Source organism: Sebastes umbrosus, chromosome 4, assembly GCF_015220745.1.
Source record: "Sebastes umbrosus isolate fSebUmb1 chromosome 4, fSebUmb1.pri, whole genome shotgun sequence".
Classification (NCBI taxonomy): domain Eukaryota; kingdom Metazoa; phylum Chordata; class Actinopteri; order Perciformes; family Sebastidae; genus Sebastes; species Sebastes umbrosus.
In genome coordinates, this window is record NC_051272.1 from 13,356,967 (window position 1) to 13,376,371 (window position 19,405).

At 43.2% G+C, this 19,405-nt stretch overlaps 1 protein-coding gene across 7 annotated transcripts in view; it reads right to left on the reverse strand.

Annotated features, from left to right (window-relative positions):
- frmd4a (FERM domain containing 4A) overlaps window positions 1–19,405 on the reverse strand; it is a 129,911-nt gene that overhangs the window by 42,810 nt on the left and 67,696 nt on the right. The window contains exon 1 of one of the 7 annotated variants that reach the window (XM_037766221.1): window positions 18,692–19,238. The exons of 4 other annotated variants lie outside the window; for them this stretch is intronic. In XM_037766221.1, coding sequence (XP_037622149.1) covers window positions 18,692–18,859 — 168 coding nt within the window. In that variant the 5' untranslated portion in view covers window positions 18,860–19,238. Of the gene's footprint in view, window positions 1–104; window positions 1,021–18,691; window positions 19,239–19,405 lie in introns of those variants that run through there. 2 more of the 7 variants (XM_037766222.1, XM_037766228.1) reach the window with 2 other exon arrangements.

Sequence of the window (19,405 nt, forward strand, 5' to 3'; positions counted from 1 at the left end):
ACACACACACACAGACACACACACACAGACAGACAGTCAGTCAGTTGACAGTGATGCTGCTGTGGTCAGTGCTAGTTATCATAACGTTATCATTAGTTAGTTACCTTGCAAACAAACGCTCCCTCCTGCGAGGCTCCCACACACAAAAACACCTTTGCTCCAAGAGGGAGAGAAGACAAATAATAATAAAAAAAAGAAAAATAATTAATCCCAGAAAGAAACGAGTCTTGTTACTGCCAGAAAATCGTCAAAAAACACCCCTTCTTCTTTTCCCGGCCGGCCTAGGAGAGGAGGCACATCAGCATCCATGTTAGTGACCGTTAGTTAACGTTACGTTACCAAGCGACGACGCAGGATATTCCCAGTGTCCCCTGAACGCCACAGAGACGTTAGATATCTAATGTTTAAACTAGCGCTAATTAACGGCGACCGTTGAGCGGTTTGACGAGGCTGTGCTTCTTCTCTCTCCTTCCAAAAGCTTCTCACGGGGCTAGTCCCGGTTGACCGACCAAACCCCCCCTCCCCTTTCGCTACCGGCACCGTGCACACACACAAAACGGCGTGTGAACGTGCGGATACCGGGAGACCGTACCAACGGTCAGCGAACCGAAGGGGGAGACGACCAACGGAAGGCTACCAACGGCTACTAACGGTCGAACGGTTACTCCACTTCTTCTCCTTCTTCTTCTTGCCAGCTATGTATATAATGTTTCTCTCGCTGTCATCGGAGTTGCCTCGAAAACACGGGGAATAATGGAGGCAAGATGTGGGGGCGGGGAGAGAGGAGAGGAGAGGAGGAGATGAGGGGAAATTTTCTGCAGCAAGGCAGCTCACAGCCATGAGAAACTGCAGACCTCTCTCTCTCTCTGTCTCTCTCTCTGTGTGTGTGTGTGTGCTTTACAAACCCAAACAGACATCTGTGTCTGCTGAGCACACCCAATAGTCTGCCTTTTAAACAAGTGATGCACTGCTGATACATAACAATGAGCAGTCTGCCGCTCACTTTATTAAATCAGCTGAACTTTCAGGGAGATATAGTTCACTTGAAAGACCTTATACCCTCATATGTCTTGTTACTTTGGCAATACAGTGCCAATAAGCCATGTGTATTTTAAAGGGACTGTTTGTAAGAATCAGAAATGCTTATATGTTACACGGAAACACACCGTGTTAATAACAAGCCGTCCACCTCACGGTACTGCCAGTTGTGATCTGTTTTTAAAGTCAGGCACCTTGGCGGAGGTCTGCGCTCTCCGAGAGCCATTCTAGTTATAAGCGACTTTGGGCTTGTTTCTAAAGTGTAGTTGCTTATTTGGGCTTGCTCCTGTCTCCCTCAGACAATGTGCAGGCAGTTTGCAGTAATTGTAAGTATGATATGGGCTACAAGCACATCATGCCGATCTGGTTCAACATGTTAGCACTGAAACACATAAAAGAAACGCAGCACTGTTCTCTTCAATGAGGCTTACTGACATTGGATTCACAGTCTTTGCAAAAATGCAAAAAATGAAACGAAATGCAAAAATGAAATGAAATGTTCAACTTCTTTAAAGGGACTGTTTGTAAGATTCAGAAATGCTTGTTAACAGCGACACCTGTGGCCATTAAGTCAACGAAAGTCAGCGTCGGGCTCACGCTTGTGCTCGCTCTACATCAGGGGTGCCCAATACGTCGATCGCGATCTACCGGTCGATCGCAAAGGTAGTGTGGGTAGATCGCATGGCTTTAAAAAAAAAAAAAAAAGTTCTGGAACTTACTCACAGAGGAAAAGTACCCCAACATGAGGAAATGTGCTACCTCCTTGACTGCATTATTCGGCTCCACTTATTTATGCGAGTCAGCCTTTTCCCACATGAAGATTATTAAGTCCAAATACCGTTCCACCTTGACTGATGATCATTTGGAAGTGTGCTTGAGGCTGGCTATCAGCAGCTACTGTCCGGACTATGCATCCCTGGCTGATTCCATTCAGTGCAAGTCATCAGAGTAAGGTAATGACAAAATGTACAGAGTTATATTGTACAATATGGGTTCATGCAGTTATGCAAGGTACACCAACATATATTGTACATATAAAGAATACTCAATATATTTATAAATAAATATATGTTTTGCATTTTTATAGTAGGTAGATCATTTTGACTTGGTCATTTTATAAGTAGCTCGCATGCTGAAAAAGTGTGTGCACCCCTGCTCTACATAGACATGAACGAGCATCGCTCAAAACAGTGAGGCGACACACGTCAGCTAAAACCACAATATCACTCTATATTTCAGCTGCTTGTCAGTAATGTTAGCTGACCAGACGAAGGTCTCTCCATGAATCACTGCTGATCTTAGTGTTGGCTTTTCCTGCTTCAGCCTCCCGACCGTGGTCGGAGGGATCAGGGGAGACACCGGCACCCGGTCGGAGAGACACTTTTTAACACTTTTTAAACTTTGAGGTTTTGGTGTTTCCGTGTAGTTTGTGTTGGAGTCTGAGTCTGAATAGCGTAGCCACATGCGAGCACGCATGGGACACCAACCCGGGTGATTTATACCTGTAAGTTACAAACAGTCCCTTTAAATCAGCTGAACTTTCAGTAATGCAGGCTCTGTGAGGGAGAAATAGTTCACTTGAAAGACCTTACCCTCATATGCTGTGCAATACAGTGCCAAGCCATGTGTATTTTAATACATTTCCATAGACCTGAAATGGTTAATGGTTCTGCTACATCCCTGGTTCTCTCTCTCTCTCCCTCTCTCTCTCTCTCTCTCTCTCTCTCTCTCTCTCTCTCCAGCTTGTCACTTCCTGTCTGCACTTTTAAACACAGATCTCCTTGCTTTCAGGTTTGGCTTGGTTGAATGATTTCTGGCCTTAAGTCCAGTGCAGCCGTTGGACTGACTCATTTTTTTTTTTATATGACCTAAATTGGGCACTTATGTACACAACTGTAACAGCAGCCGTTGAAACCACCACTAACAACATCAGTCCAGTTTCTGGCACCATAAATAGATATTAACGTGTGCTGTGAAGGCAGGGCTGAGCCTATACATCAGACCGGCACATACGGGTCACAAAAAGTCAAGGTCATGCACCCTTGTGTGGGGATAGAAAACCAAAGATCCCATAGACTTCAATGCAATTTGACTTATGTTTGTATTGTAATTTTGACAAGTACGCATCAAGCCTCGGAGATGACACGATGCTGGTCTGGACTATAGCTTGGAGCCATAAAGTCCCTCTATTATATCTTTTTTTTAGGACCTGGCAGGGGAACAAATCTGAGATCAGCGTTTTTTTATTTAATGTTGGTGCAACCAACTACACAGCAACTCTTCGGCATAGCGTTATTACAATTACTGGTTTGTTTAAAGTAAAGTTTGGAGACATATTTTAACTTCTTCTCTTTATGCTGTTACCATCTATGGGGGACACAAGGTCGTTTTCCCCTAAAAGGGGGCATGGTCATGCAAGCCTTCTCTGTATGACCTATTGATGTATACCTACTGACAATATAAAGTCTTTGATTTACTCCGCAAGCATAGGCTAGTCTGTTTTCTATTATTGTAGGAGTAGAATAATCCCCACGTTATGAAAACAGTGTGAGGCCTCATGCAGCGCATGTACAGTTATGTAGTACACCTTCTGCTAAGCTGTCAGCATTAGAGATACTTCACCATTTGTTTTCTAAGTAAAGCCTGTCTTAACTTTTCACATACTCTGTCATACTGTTTGTCTGAGCCAAATGCAGTTGCACCGCATTTGAAATACGACAGACGACTCATAATCTTAAACTTGCAGGATTCATCAGAAATACTCTCGTCCCAGGCATTAAGCAATATTAAGATTGCAGTTATATTTAATGGGCTTGGCTTGAACAGTTTTGTTGCTACCATAGCTTATATGCTTCAGGCTCAAAATTCAGCTTAGTTTGCCGAATGCAGAAGGTCACATGAGAAATGAGGAGGTGTATCCTTTCCCCTCCCTGCTGGATTTTTCTTGTTTCTGGATATTTTTGGCCTGTTCCAGACACCGGAAACTGGCCTGTCCAACTTAAACATCTCCAGATGACTCTTTCTTTGGCTTTAATACATACACCCGTCCCTCCTTGGCTTTCTCCGGTCAAATACATATCTCCCTTTATTGGTAACTTCCTCAGTTTGCTATCACAAGGGCCCTGTTGTTTGACCAATGCAAGGGAGGGAGGGAGGGAGGGAGAAGGGGACAATGCAGGAAGAGGGGGAATGGGGTAAAACTGACAAAGACAGAAGAGGAAGGGAAAAAAATTGTAGTCGGAAGATCCTGAACACTAATACGACATGAGTTTATGAATGATAGTTCCTCTTTGGAGTGGATGTGAGGAGCTCCAGAGAAGCTGACAGAAAAAGACAGAGAGGAAAGGGAAAGAAGAAAGGAAGCAAGGCAGGAAGGAACAATAACAAACAGCTGTGATTTACCGTCCGATGCTCATGCTCCTTAACTTCCCTATGCATGGCCACCTCTCAGTGACCTACAGAGAGTGTTTCCAAGGTGAGAAACACTTGTAGGTGTGACATATCTGGGCCCTGACTGAGCCTTGTTATGGAGCCAGTGGGCTTCTATTCCGGGCCGAGGTGTGGTCGTAATTAGGTGCTGATCTGGTGTATTTCTATGGAGCAGGGCTCTAAAAGGGGGAAAGATCTGGATGGGTGAGGTGGGTTTAACAGGCGGTGGGTATTAGAGTCAGGTTTTAGGGTCGAGCAGGGGAACAGGGTTGACGGTCTGCGCTGGAAAAGGTAACCTATATTGGTGGAATGTGATATAAACAGCGCCGAGCGGTTAATTGAAGCAAGATGGAGAATCTCTTTAACCCTGACTGTGGGACGCTGCGGTAGGCAGTTAAGACTGACACACACTCCACGCTCTCGCTCTTTTTCTGTCTTTGTCTGCATTATGGAGACTAAACAAACACACACTCTTAAACACGTCACTTTGAGAGCGAGCGTGGTCTGACACCGGCAGTCCTACGGTGATTTATGACGCTGAGATCATCGTAGCTGAATAGGCTTTATGACTCGTCGTCAGTTTTAATGTAACAGTATCTGCATGTGGTGCAGATTAGATTACAACACAAGATTCAGCAAAAACACACTCTCAATACTCTACAGTTTGAATGGGTTATTGAAAACCTGATGGAAAAATAATAGCAGGGCCAAATCCATCCTTCTCCATCCAGCGCTTCATGTAGCAGCAAAGTGAGACGGCGCAGGGAGGGTCATGGAAAGGCAGCCAGGAATGTCTAGAGAAACGACTGACCGGGAGAGATCTGTTTTGTTTGTTCAAGTGTGTGTGTGTGTGAGCTCCACCCTCCCTGCCCGTGAGTGACTTTGGGACTGAAATGTGGTTCCAGTTAGGGCGTTTTTTAAAATCAGAAACACACACTGGCACTTCAAACAAACTGGAGATATTTCTGTAGCCAACTCTGCTTTGTTCCCGTTTTACTACAGAGCACCATTCCCAGACTTTACCAAAAATCGTTCTCATTTTTTTCAGGGGATGTCTCCCCCACATTTTTACACAACTTTCTCTAAAACTGACAGATGGAGACGCTTATGAATTTCCCTTCTACTAGGAACATCGCTGTGAGGTGTTTCACTATAGGCACAATAAAGACATCACAAATCATGCTTTATAGTAGAATCTGTGTGATCCAAACTTGCAGGTGTGTTGAATCCACACTAATCCAGTTCTGCCTCAGTTCAACCTCGCTGTCATACAGTGCGCCAATGAATTTCAAAGAACTAGTCACCGTCTCCTCATGCTGAAAAGTCCCAGAAGACGTACAAAAGTTGCTTCTTACATGCTCATTCCACATCTATAGTTTGCTATATATTAAGGCTGTCAATCAATTCAAATATATCGCACATTTTCTATCTGTTCAAAATGTACCTTAAAGGGAAATTTGTCAAGTATTTAATACTATTATCAACATAGGAGTGGGCAAATATTCTTGATTTATGCAAATTATGTATATATTTATTCTTAAAAATCAATTAAAAGCACAAAACAATGACAAATATTGTCCAGAAACCCTCACAGGTACTGCATTTACTGTAAAATATAATAACATGACAAACTCAAGCCCAACAGGCAACAACAGTGTGCTGACTTGACTATGACTTGCCCAAAACTGCATGTGATTATCATAAAGTGGGCATGTCTGTAAAGGGGAGACTCGTGGGTACCCATTGAACCCATTTTCATTCACCTATCTTGAGGTCAGAGGTCAAGGGACCCCTTTGAATATGGCCATGCCAGTTTTTCCTCGCCAAAATTTTGCGTAAGTTTGGAGCATTATTTAACCTCCTTTGCAACAAGCTAGTATGACATGGTTGGTACCAATGGATTTCTTAGGTTTCATCATATGATACCAGTATCTTCACTCTAGCTTTAAAACTGAGTCTGCTACAACCTAAAAATTGCAAGTTCGGGTTAACTTTGACAGCCCTACTGTATAGATATAAATATAAATGGGCATGTACAACAGCAGTAGCAGCAGTCATATATTCACCAACAGAACAAACCATCAAAGGTTCTCAAAATAATATGCAAAATGTGAGCCAGTGGTTTGCATTTTACAGCAGAGACAGAATGACTCTGTTGTGTGTTAGAGAAAGAATAATAAAAAAGGGGGTGAAGATAACACAGGAAGGCAGAGAGTTACTATTTTGTATTGGTGCAGCAAATTTGAATATGTCTTGTAGCCATAACACTAACAACCTCTTGATAAATTCCTGATGGTCTGAAACACTTGTTTTCATTCTTTTCAGAGTTCCCACTGAACGGTCACACTGTGAGTAATGGAGTATTATCTTGTGCTGTAAATGTAATCTCTTGGTTGTCAACTAGTAGGGCTGCACAATTAATCAAATATTAAGTGTAATATTTGGCTTCCCACAATTAAATGAACATGATCTCCTGCGATATTGACATTGAAAATGTCCGCTCGTAGAAAACTCTCCTGCAAGCGCTTCCTAAACTAACAGCCGCCGCCAGCCGCCGCCAGCCGGCGATTGAGTTGTTTTGGCTTCACTTTTGGGGATAGATATTATCTATACAACCAATGTGTTTATGATTAATTGAGAGCATAAAATTGCTTATCTAGCCTCTTAATGTTGCTGATTTTGCTCTCATAGTGCACCAGATTGATGCATTTAACTTTAAAAAATGTAGCTAGCAAAAGGGTGGGGTGAATATTCATGTATCTTTTCATATTGCAATATACAGTATACAGCAGAAAAAATATATTGCAATGTCAGTTTTTTCCAACATCGTGCAGCCCAAATTTGTACATTAGCAGGAATATAGCACAGCATGGAAGTGAAAGCAGTGCTCTGTTTATTTTAATGTGAAAGTGCAATAAAAATATGTTCCTCGCTAAAATCAATGAATAATTGTGAAAAAAATCGTGATCTCAGTGTTGATCAAAATAATCGTGATTATCATTTCGGCCATAATCGTGCGGCCCTACCAACTAGTAACGTAACCGCCTCTGCTCGGCCACTGGTTTTATGTTCACATCCTTCTTCTTTCTCTTCCTGTCCCAAGCCATAATGTACAGTTTGTCTCCATTTCAGTGATGCCAGAACTATGCAGCAGAAAATAAACTGTCCCTCAAATAGATGTACATTTGTGCACATCATGCACTCACATGTAGCCAGAAGTTATATTTAACACAGAAAAGCTCTAAAACAGAACCACAGCAAATGTCTCCCTTGATGACATCCAAGCCAATAACAGCCTTTCATGGGCACAGTGTGACGACGATGCTGCGCCACAGTGTGTCGGTTTGAGAGCAACTCATCGCTGGACACTTTTTGCAAGCTTTGAATGTGTTTGCACTGCATGTCTTCATGTTTGTTTTTTGTTTTTTTCATGGGGATGAGCTGTATTCAAAATAGTCAAAAGGGATTAGAGACAAGGAGGGACAAGCTGCCTTTCTTCCACGGTTTATGATTCCCTCTCTTTTTCTGGTCAGCTTTGCCCTTCACTGACACGGGTTAGACATTCCTTAAATTCCAGCCCAAAGGGAGAACTCAGTTGATAAAGTCATTGTGGGTCTGTGCGTATATCTCAGTGTGTGTGTGTGTGCCTCTGAGAACGTGGCCATCCATCAACTCTGTGTTTTGGATGAAATGGATATGAGGTGATTCAATAACTAGAGTAGCTTCTGAGGAAGGACATGAGGACAAAGCGAGAGGAGCGAGAGGGGGAGCCAGAGCGCCGACAGCCTGACAAGAAGAGCAGAGAGGTTCAGGACAAATAGTGATGTCATCCTGTCTTTAGGACTTTTATCTCAATGAAACACAGTCTTCACAGTGGTCATGGGGGTTGATCTGCACGGATCGAGGTTGTCAGTGTGTGTGTGTGTGTGTGTGTGTGTGAGCCGTTCACAAGGGAAGGATCTTTTACCCGTACACCTCCTCTCTTCATCTATAATTCACACAGTGAGAAATCACCGTAGACCTGAGTGACCCTGTGTTCACTGATACTCCTGGCAATGCATGCAGAAAGACAAAGTGACGTAGAACGGGGTGTTTGGTTCTGCACGGCTAATAGTATCCCATATATAAATGTATACAATATGTGTGCTCTCTTTTAGGGCTGCACGAATTTGAAAATAACATTTTGACTGATATTGCAATTGAGATAGGATTTGTGATATTAGAGGAAATGAACGTTTTTACATCATTATTCTCATTTTCAAACAAAATAAAGAAGGATTATGGTGTGATTTTTGCAGGGATCTGTACCAAACATAGATGTTTTCTTAAGTCTGTAGACTATGATGTGTAGGGCAGGACATCTCTGCAGCACAATATTTAATTTAAAATGCTATTCTGACATTACACCTTTAACAACTATTGCGATTTCCTCCTCATCCTGCGATTTGAGAATTGCAGGAGGCCATATTGCGATTTTAATAACATTTCGATCAATTGTGCAGCCCTGCTCTGTTTTGGTGCCTGTAAACCAATTGAACCTCATTGATTGATGAATCTTCATCCTTGACCTCTCTTTATCTCTCTGCTGCTTCTTCTTTCTCTTTCGGGTTTCTCATAAACAAATGAACACACACACACACACACACGCACACATAGCTTGTGGCCTAAACTCAAGGGCACTGTGTACTGCAGAGCGGTTGAACTCCAGTGGCCTCTATCCCCTGTCCTGTGACTGGATAGAATACCAAATACTCTAATCGTTTAGCGTGCTGAATATTAAACAGTCCTATCTGCAAACTCCTATGTGTGTGTGTGTGTATGTGTGCGTGTGTGTGTGTGCGTGTGTGTGTGTGTGTGTGTGTGTGTGTGTGTGTGTGTGTGTGTGTTTTTTGTGTGTGTGTGCGTGTGTGTGGTACAGTCCTAATGTATTCTGCTAGCCCATTAAACATGTACCCTGAGACCAGAACAGCAGGGAAGAGGAGAAAGGGGGTTTTGGGTTAAACGCGCCCAAATCCTCGCTGTTCCTTGCTAATTTTGCCCTTGTGTGTGTGTGTGTGTGTGTGTGTGTGTGTGTGTGTATGTGTGTGTGTGTCCTTCAGGGGCTCCAAAGACCCTCCAGGCTAATTAGGGAGACAGCCACAGAACGACATCATTCAAGGCACCGGCTATACAGGAGCTCGGTGAGCTTCCATCCACATAATAACTCTTCGGTTTTAAAAGCACTTTACTTCTTAAGCTGAGAGGCATGGACACAACCTGCGCTGTCAAGCACACACACACACACACACACACACACACACACACACACACACACATACACACGCAAACACACACACTCACACATAAATGTTTGACCAGCCTCACTCCCCCGTGCTCTCCAACCTAAGATGCAAACAAAAGTTGTCATGACAACTTTCCGGGAGATCTAGCCGTCTCCGCCATGCACTCTCTGCCAGAAATGTAGGGCACTTAGAGGAGGAGACACTGCAAGACAATGCTACGACACTGTAACAGGCTAAGGTATGACCCAGGGGTATACACTTAAAGTTAAAAGGCATGCAATGAATGTTTCGCTCACAAAGAGATTCAATCCAGCTGATGACAGAATCATAATCCCTGGATGGCAAAGACGGGAATCCTTTGCTGTAGAAAGTAAACATATACTCACAATTTTACAAAAACAGTACCCCCCTCACCCCCCACCCTTCAAACCACCCTTCAGTTGTTAATGGTTCAGGTGACATAAGAGGGAGTATGTGCAAGCACCTGATTCAACTGTTATCAGGCCATTAAATAGCTGTTATCAGTCGCTATAAGCACCATAGATGTGGGTCATTAGGAGCCTACTACGCCTACTATTTTGTAAAAGTGAAAGTGTTGAATGCTGAATGAAACGTCACGTTTTGAACACAAACAAAAAGGCTTCTTTAGGTTTAGGCAACAAAACTACAACTTCTTTAGGTTAAGGCAACAAAACAATAACTTCTTTAGGTTTTGGCAACAAAACTACAACCTCTTTAGGTTTAGGCAACAAAAACTACAACTTCTTTAGGTATAGAAAACAAAACTACCACTTCTTTAGGTTTAGGCAACAAAACAATAACTTCTTTAGGTTTAGGCAACAAAACTACAACTTCTTTAGGTTGAGGCAACAAAAACTACAACTTCTTTAGGTTTAGGCAACAAAACTACAACTTCTTTATGTTTAGGCAACAAAAAATACAACTTCTTTAGGTTTAGACAACAAAAAAATACAACTTCTTTAGGTTTAGACAACAAAACTTCATCTTCTTTAGTTTTAGGCAACAAAACTACATCTTCTTTAGGTTTAGGCAACAAAAACTACAACGTCTTTAAGTTTTGGCAACAAAAAATACAACTTATTTAGGTTTAGGCAGCAATACTACATCTTCAGGTTTAGGCAACAAAACTACATCTTCTTTAGGTTTAGGCAACAAAAACTACAACGTCTTTAAGTTTTGGCAACAAAAAATACAACGTCTTTAGGTTTAGGCAGCAAAACTACATCTTCTTTAGGTTTAGGCAACAAAAACTACAACTTCTTTAGGGTTAGGCAACAAAAAAAAAACACTTAGTCAAGTTAAGGGAAAAACACTGTGTTTTGGGTTAAAATAACTATGAACACAAAGACAACTACAAATTGTTGGTCTCACACTGGATGCAAACTCCGGTCTCCTGGGTGAAAACTCTGTATTTTGTGTCCCATCCATCGTCCCTGACCTCCACCCCTAGAGGTCACTGGTGATCTGATGTGAATAGATGCAAAAATCTACTAGTGGGTGTAGTAGGCCCCTACTGACCCAAATCTATGGGGCTTATAGTGACTGATAATAGCCTGACAACAGTATAGTATAGTATAGAAGAGAGACCCTAACACATACACTTCACCACAGTGAAGACAGCGAGGCGACGGATTCACAGGGGACGAGTCTGAAAAGGGTAAAGCAGACAGGTAGGACAGGAAGTGGGAATAAACTGGAGATGAGGCAAGCAGAGGAATAGAGGCAACTGCACATAATAAAGGAAACAGAAGCAATGGAGAAATAAGAGCAGACGCTGCAGCCTCAGACCTTTCCCTCATCTTCCCCGAGGATGTAGTCTGAGGTATTCTAATGACAGACAGAGGAGTGAAAAAGAGCTATATGCCCGTCCACAGGCTCTGTCCTGCAGCCTGTCTGGCCTGCCTCCACCGTGCTCTGCAGTCGGGATTTATCCCTCCATTGCTTTGGCTCAATGTGACGGCGCTCCATTACTACACACTTGATTCCTCTGAGCCAGGGTAATGAAAAATGACCCAGCTCATCTGCAGGGAGAGCCCTTTGGCAAGTATGTGTGGTCTGTGTATGCGCAATTCCTCTTGTCCAAAGGGAATCCCGTCATTGTAAAGGTATTGAATGTCTTCCATTTTGCCTCAGAGGGGAGCCAGAATGTGAAGGTAGGAGGTGAAAAGCTTTTGCTCTATAAATAAAAACACCTGATCAATCATGTGCCACGGTTACAAATGAGAACTGGGGCCATTTTCTTTTGTAGCTTTATGGTTGAATTTGTAAAAAGCCTGTTCTGTGTTTTATGCTCCTTGGAACCCTTGAAATTCACAAACACACATAAAAATTCAGGCAACATAGACTTGTGGGGCGAATATGAGCAGGCACACATTATGTGTGTGTCCAATTTATGTATGCATAATTCAATTTAGCCCACAGGTGCACATACTTGAGAGAGAAAGAGAGAGTTTGAAGGCATTTGCAGTATCAAAGGACGTATAATAAAAATGTATGAGAGCCAAAATGGAGTCCTCCAGCTTTCAAATTTCAAATTGATGACTGATATGACTTATTAAACATAGTATAGTGGCTGAACATGCCTCCCAGGGCTGGGCAATTTATCCATATTGTGATACGAGACTACATATCATCTTAGATTTTGGATATCAAAATAGCGTAATATGGCATAAGTGCTGTCTTTTCCTGGTTTTAAAGGCTACATTTTGTGCATTAAAGTAAAGTGATGTAATTTTCTGAATTTACTAGACTGTTCTAGCTGTTCCATTATTTGCCTTTACCCACTTTGTCATTATATCAGCATTACTGATGATTATTTATACAAAAATCTCATTATGTAAATATCTTGTAAAAGCATCAATGGTCAAAAATATCGTGATATTTGATTTTCTCCACATCGCCCAACCGTAATGCATCCCCAAAGGACCATGGGATATCTATGACTAAGCTCCACCCAGTCCAAACACGCGTGCATCATATTTCCGACTCTCAATAGATTGCTGCAGGGATGACGTATTTTTGTAGGCCATCCAGGAAGTTAGCATCGCCTCGGTTCCTTCGACAAAAAGCCAATGGGATCCATTGGGTTTTGGATTACTGCAGAAAATAAACTCTGTGACGAATGAGTAAACAAAACGAGGCTGTAAAGACGGACAAGTCGGTGTGATGATGTTTAGTAGTCTCATTTAGCCACTTGTTAGCAACCGCCTTTTTTTAAGACACATAAAAGCTTCAAAATTCACGAGTGGGATATTTACTGACGTATTTTATTTTGTAGAACAAAACGTTACAATCTCTTCAATTTTTTGTTAACTACCTTATTTCAGGCATCTAACTACAAAAACATTAACTTCGAGATGAGGGAACTTCGAAGGACTCATTCCTAGCACTCTATTCAGCATTAATGTGACTGATAGTGTAAATTGTCCTGTATCTGTATCAAAGTGTCTTTATAGAGTTATAAACTATGAAGTTTTGATCCAAGGAAATGATATTTCCTCACCCATATCTGCACACACAGTCAAAAGTTTAAACCTCTTTTCGGTAAACACATGGCCATGCTGCTGGAGGATATAATATCTATACAAACAGGGGATCTGGGAGTCACTGAGAGGGATTTCCTCAGATATTCACCAGATTCCCCCTGGTAATCCCCCGGGATTACCATTCTATACTCAGGCCCTAACCTCTGAACCTAAAACATTATAAGCCCTTATATCCCCATCACTAATGCCACAGTTAAACCTATCACTTCGCTCAATACGAGAGGACCACCTCCAAAAACCTTACATGGTGTCCGCTCTGGCCACTCAGTTATGACTCGGGCCACGACTCAGACACACTTAGAGGATTTAGAGGGATACCAGCCAGATGTATCAAGTAGGCCGCTCAACCTTGGCCCAATAAAACACCAGCAAGACATCGCAATCTGGGTGTTTTATCGTGTTTAACATCTGAACGGTCTCCAACGTGGCAACTGATATCTGGGAAAACTGGCAAATCCTTTTATATGAAATCAGAAACACTGTCGGTAATACTTGTGTCGGGAATATTTTTTTATCATTTTAATTATTTTTTAGCTTCGCTGGACATGCCAAAGTAGGAATACCATTTTTATTCAATAATATGCCTTAAGTCAGAGAATCAGAGTAGTCCTTTGGGATGACTGTGTGTGAGGAACTGAGCGTGTGAGCATGCAAACGCCTGTAATTAATCAAGCCAGCGGCCGTCCTATCAAGTAGTGTGCCATATTCGCACATTACCAGAGAAATTAGATTGGCTAAGAAGCTTATGGTGCACAGTAACTAAATGACATGGCACACGAGGGAGGAGGGGCGCTTTAAATGTTTAACACGTAACAAGCCCGCAGATCACCAAGAGACTCGTCAACACACATTTATATCAACGAAATATGAAAGATAGATACAATTTTTATCGTGATTAATGATTTATGGAGTGGTGAGGAAATTGTTTCCCATGGTTGAACTGTACATGAATCTCCACAGGAACCATTTTTCTTAAATTCAGACATCAACAAGCCTGCCCCCCACCCCCCGTCTTCCTTGTTCTCTTTCACACACATACAGTACATTTACACTCACACTCTCTGGGTATTTGATAAACCTGGGAATGGAGCAGTGGAAATGTTTTCCAGACCAACTATGCAAATAAGGCCGTATCCCCAGGGAGACACTGTAAACGGCTTCAACCACCAACAGGATCTACAGAGGGGTGTTTGTGTGTTTGAGCGTGTGTGTCTAAGCGGGGATATCAAACACAAACATGCCTCAGGGTGAGTTGCAAACAAATTAGAAAATTCCCCCAAAAAAAACAACAAGCAAAACGCTGGAAAAATTTGAGACAATGTCCGTTCCGGCCCCTCAACCCCCCTCCCATCACCAAACATCTCTCTCTCTCTCTCTCTGTCGGTTCTGGGAAAATATTTTCTCACATACAGATCCTGACTTTGGCAATGGGAACAAAGATGGCTGCCAGACAGGGATAGTGATCAACATTCTTCAGTAGGATGTCACAAGTTCAACTTCAACCTCCATCCAATAAGTGCTTGGATGGAAAACAGGGGAAAAAACGAATAAGGCTGGGAATTAGCGAGGACACACAGATTCTGGATATTTGCCTGTTTGTCGTGAGTTATTGACATCTGCTTCAGTGGAACATGAGAACAAATGGATGATATATTGAACATGAGAGCGAGAGAGACTTTACAGTAACAACCTGAACGGAGTACAATCACGTCCTGATTCAGGGGAGCATGCTGGCAGTCGCAGTGGACCGCTCTTCCAAGAAATCCACTTGCTTGAAAACGCCGTGGTTTTGACTGAGCGCCCACAGCTTATCAGACCGCAAACAAAAGAAGTAACAGAACAGACAGAAATGATCCGGCTCCTAGACAGAGGGAGGATTGTGTTTCTGGGTTATTTTAGACTTGTGTCTCTGCTTAGTATCATGACGGACTGGGACTCGTCAGTGGGAAAGCAATATGATCAGTGACAGCGCTATTCTCACAGGAAACAGGACCAGATGAGCTCAGTGGGAGTAAACTGGCCTGGGTTTTTCATTCCTAAATATGATGCAGTAGAGCCTACAAGCTAACACAGCAGCGGGCCCTAATGAATATGTATGATAGATGTGACATAATGCAAGATTTTAAATATGTATAAAACTTTTCGGTGGGATTGCGTTGCTAGGAAACAGCTTGGATCTCAGTTTATTTGACACTGAGGAGAAGCAGCTTCCTGTCAGATACTGTTATTAGCGAGCACTACAACAGGAAATAAACTTGGTCTATCAGGATACGAGGATGTTGAACACACTGAGGATGAGTTTTGCTGAACAACATGTCACTTCACATTCACAGGAACAACATTAGTCTTGTGAGTTGCAGGATTGCGCTGATTACAGGTAAATAAGGAATTCTTGCAACTCAGGGGAAGTCCAACCACCTGTGTTTGCTATAGGGCTTACCCTGCTTCTCAACCCAGGCAGGATATCCTGCCTTTGGGATGGGGTCGGGTGGTAAGAAGGGGGGATGGTAGGAAAGAAATGAGATGCGGAAAGATGAAATCAATGCGAATTGAAAGCAACTTAAAGCTGCAAATGGAGCAAATATCGTTAAAAAAAGTTATTTTTATAAAACGGTCACTATATCCTGACAGTAGTGCATGAGACAGGTAATGTGAAAAAAATCATGTGCCTCTGTGTCCTCCAGTGCTCCTAATGGCATCTGCAAGATTTCACAGAACGGAGGAAAACAACCAATCAGAGCCGAGCTGGAGCCTGCCGTTTCTGAGCAGCTGTCAATCACTCACGAACTCCGGTCAAACTAGGCAGCGCTGATCAAATATGAATCAAGGTTCTGTGACTGTAATGCCGATTTCTCGCCTCAAATGTTTTCAGAAACATCTTGGAGTGTACTGTTTAGCTGTAAAATGAAAGTTTGTAACTAGGCTGCCATGTTGAGATCAGTTGAGGAAATACCAAGCACCGCCCACCACTTGAGCACACTTTCTCATTTTACAGCTAAACAGTACACTACAAGATGTTTCTGAAAACATTTGAGGCGAGAAATAGGCAGAATCTTGATTCATATTTGATCTGCGTTGCCTAGTTTGCCCGTTTGCGAGTGATTGACATCTGCCTACGTTGAATGAACAGCCAATAGGAACGCTCTCTCTGAAATGACCTTTGATTGGCCAAAGTCTCCCATCAGAGCTAGATTTTTTAAAGTGTGAAAACAGAGCCATGAGGAGGTGCAGAAGAAATGACACAACGCAACAATTACCCAGAGACGCTGTCTAACACGGCACAGCAGAGCCTGACAGTACTAAAACCCTCTTTCAAGGGTCATACCACTAGAGGAAAATGTGTGACTGGAGGCTGTTGTGTCAATATTACTCACCCTGATGTACGAAAGTGTGAACACGCGGCTGCGTCCTCTCACGAGAGACGTGAGCGCATGGTCTGTGTGAGCAAACAACACTTCACAAACGCCGCTGGTTACTGTAACGCCACAGCTCAATCACACGGGGCGCCCGCTCCACGTAACACGCAGAGCGTCAAATGATCACCTCGCCGTGCTATGTGTCAAACACTGGAGCCGAGCGCAGTGAAATATCTGTCCTGATTGAGTAATGTATGACTGCTGGTGATGGATGTCTTCTCCAGTGAGAGTTGAAAAGAGAGTTAAATAAGAAATGAAGAAGTAATTTAAGAAGGAAAAGAAAAATCAAAAACGGAGTGTGAGAGAGGAAAAAGAGACATGGGGGAACAGGTTTAGGTCAGAGCGCTGGAGTGGAAATGTATTTTCATTTCAGGATGGAAGAAGAAGGTGGAAAAGGAGTGATGAAAGTGAAAACAGGTTGATGAAATATATAGACACGGTTAAGTCTGTCTCTCTCTCCATTGTGTGAGTGAGGCTGGGTATCTCATTAACAGTAATAGAGGAAGCAGTGAGCCAGGGATATCCCCATCCTGCAGCCTGACACACTGACCCCTCCTTCCCTGCTTTTGTAACTCCCTCCACTATGAACCGCTCCACCTTAGAGCGTACCACTTCATCAGGCCGGGGGGGGTGGGGAGAGATATCGTTTGTAGCTCATCAAAGCTCTCATCCAGAGGATGTTTTGGTAAAAGTGTTGAAACACCTCTGTTTGAAAGGCCTCTTTCAGCACGTCTCTGTACCAGGAGGGAGTGTTAAGGACAGGTTTGTCTTAGGGAGGAGGTCTGGTATGTTATTTCAGTTTCCTCTGATTGTGTTGCCCTCCCTCAGGATGCTTAAACTTATAGCAGCTACATAAAAAAACACATCTGAAGACAAAAGTTAGAATAACAATCCAGTTTATTCCCCTCTTGAGCATAAAGGAATTGGAGCAAAAGGACAGGAAAAGTCACATTGTGTATGTGTGCATGTAGATGATTGTGTTTAAGTGATACACTGATGCTGGAGGATGATTTTGTGCTATCTGCAGTACAGCGTATATGCTTTCTGTTATCTATAGCAACCGGTCCGATTAGTCTCTCTTTCTGTCTGTGAGAGTATTGGGTTTGTCCTGGCAGTGCCAGCTGCATACAGGGCAGGTGAGACGCCCGGGGAATACTAATGGCTCCATGAAAGCCTCGAGTACCGATTGAGACACGCTGAAGAGAATACTGATCAACCATTTTGCTGAATCACAGCGAGACAAACACAAAGCCCGAAAGATTCAGTCGCTTCTAATGGAACAATTACAACAATTCATTCACCGGTGGAAACTGTTCTTTTGAAGTAAGCGGACACATGTAGTGCATCACCAGATTTAGATTGACTGGGCAAGGCGATGGAGGCATGGTGACCGGCCAGACAGCCTATAAAACAGCGTCTGTGTGTGTTTTGTGTGCAAGCATCCCCCTTTCACATATCCATAGAAACACTTACCGGCTTAACAGCTTAGTTACGACTCCTTTATAGTGACCCTAGCAATACAACTTCCTGTTAAGGCTCTGGGCTCTGCATCCTCAGTACGAGGACAACAATGTAAAACAAAGCAGTGTTTTCTGAACTTGGCGGGCCAATGCTCCACATGCACCTGAGTTGTGTGTGTCAGCATATGTGTTCACTATAGCCACAACAACCTAACCCAGTTCTGTCCTCCACGCTTAATGAAACCAATCAGTCATGTTTAACCCTGTCCCTGTCTCTGGCCCCGGTCTATCACCTGAAGGACATGCCTGGCCTACAGTACATCATCTATCCTTTGGTCCCAAGCCTTGACACAAGTGTGGAATCATTCTTTTATAATTGTTTCCTATACCGGATATCCATCTCCACAGGTGGCACAGTGTGCAGACAATAGGTGGTTGCAAATAAATGCTATGCACATGCACGTTATGATTGTTTTGTGTGTATGTGAGTTGCAGCCTACCTGGTAGAGCGGCCTTGAAACACACCTGTGTGTGTGTAATAGATGCAGGGGTGCAGGAAAGTTCCTGGCATGCACACGCAGACGTCGGAGGGCCGTTGAGGTGAGAGTCCAGAGCAGACCCTGCCGAGTACAGACCGCCTCGTCCAGACCCAACAACACTGCCTCCATTACGTCCCTGACTACAAGCTCTCTGTGATGAGAGAGGTACGTGCAGTAGAGCAGTATATCAACGGGATATCCACAGGTATCACATTAACAACCCTTTATTTTGCACAGGTGAGCCATTAAAGGTCAAATCCACAGAGACCCAGGTAATTAGAATGAATTAGCCTTCATTGTCCTCCTGATACCACTTAGCTCCAGTAGATAATAACCAGGTCATCTCCAGAGGTAAGCCACAGAGAGACGGGATAGTGTCCTCTCCTGCTCTCTGTCCACTCTCAGTATCTCTGGGATTCAGCAGTCTGATGTCTCCTCAAGGTCAAACCCTGCTGGTACTCCTTCTGGTCCCGGTCCCACACAGCTAATGGTCCCTGCTGACTCTTCCCCTCTTCTTCCTCCTCCTCCTCCTCCCTTCATCTCTCTTTTCTCCTTCTCACTGAAGCAATGCACCCTCCGTCCGTTGGTCCGTGCGCCACAAACACAAACATTCCCACCAAGGAAATGCAGCCGGTCTCTTAGTCTCCCGAGTTGTTTTTAAAGCGATATGCACTC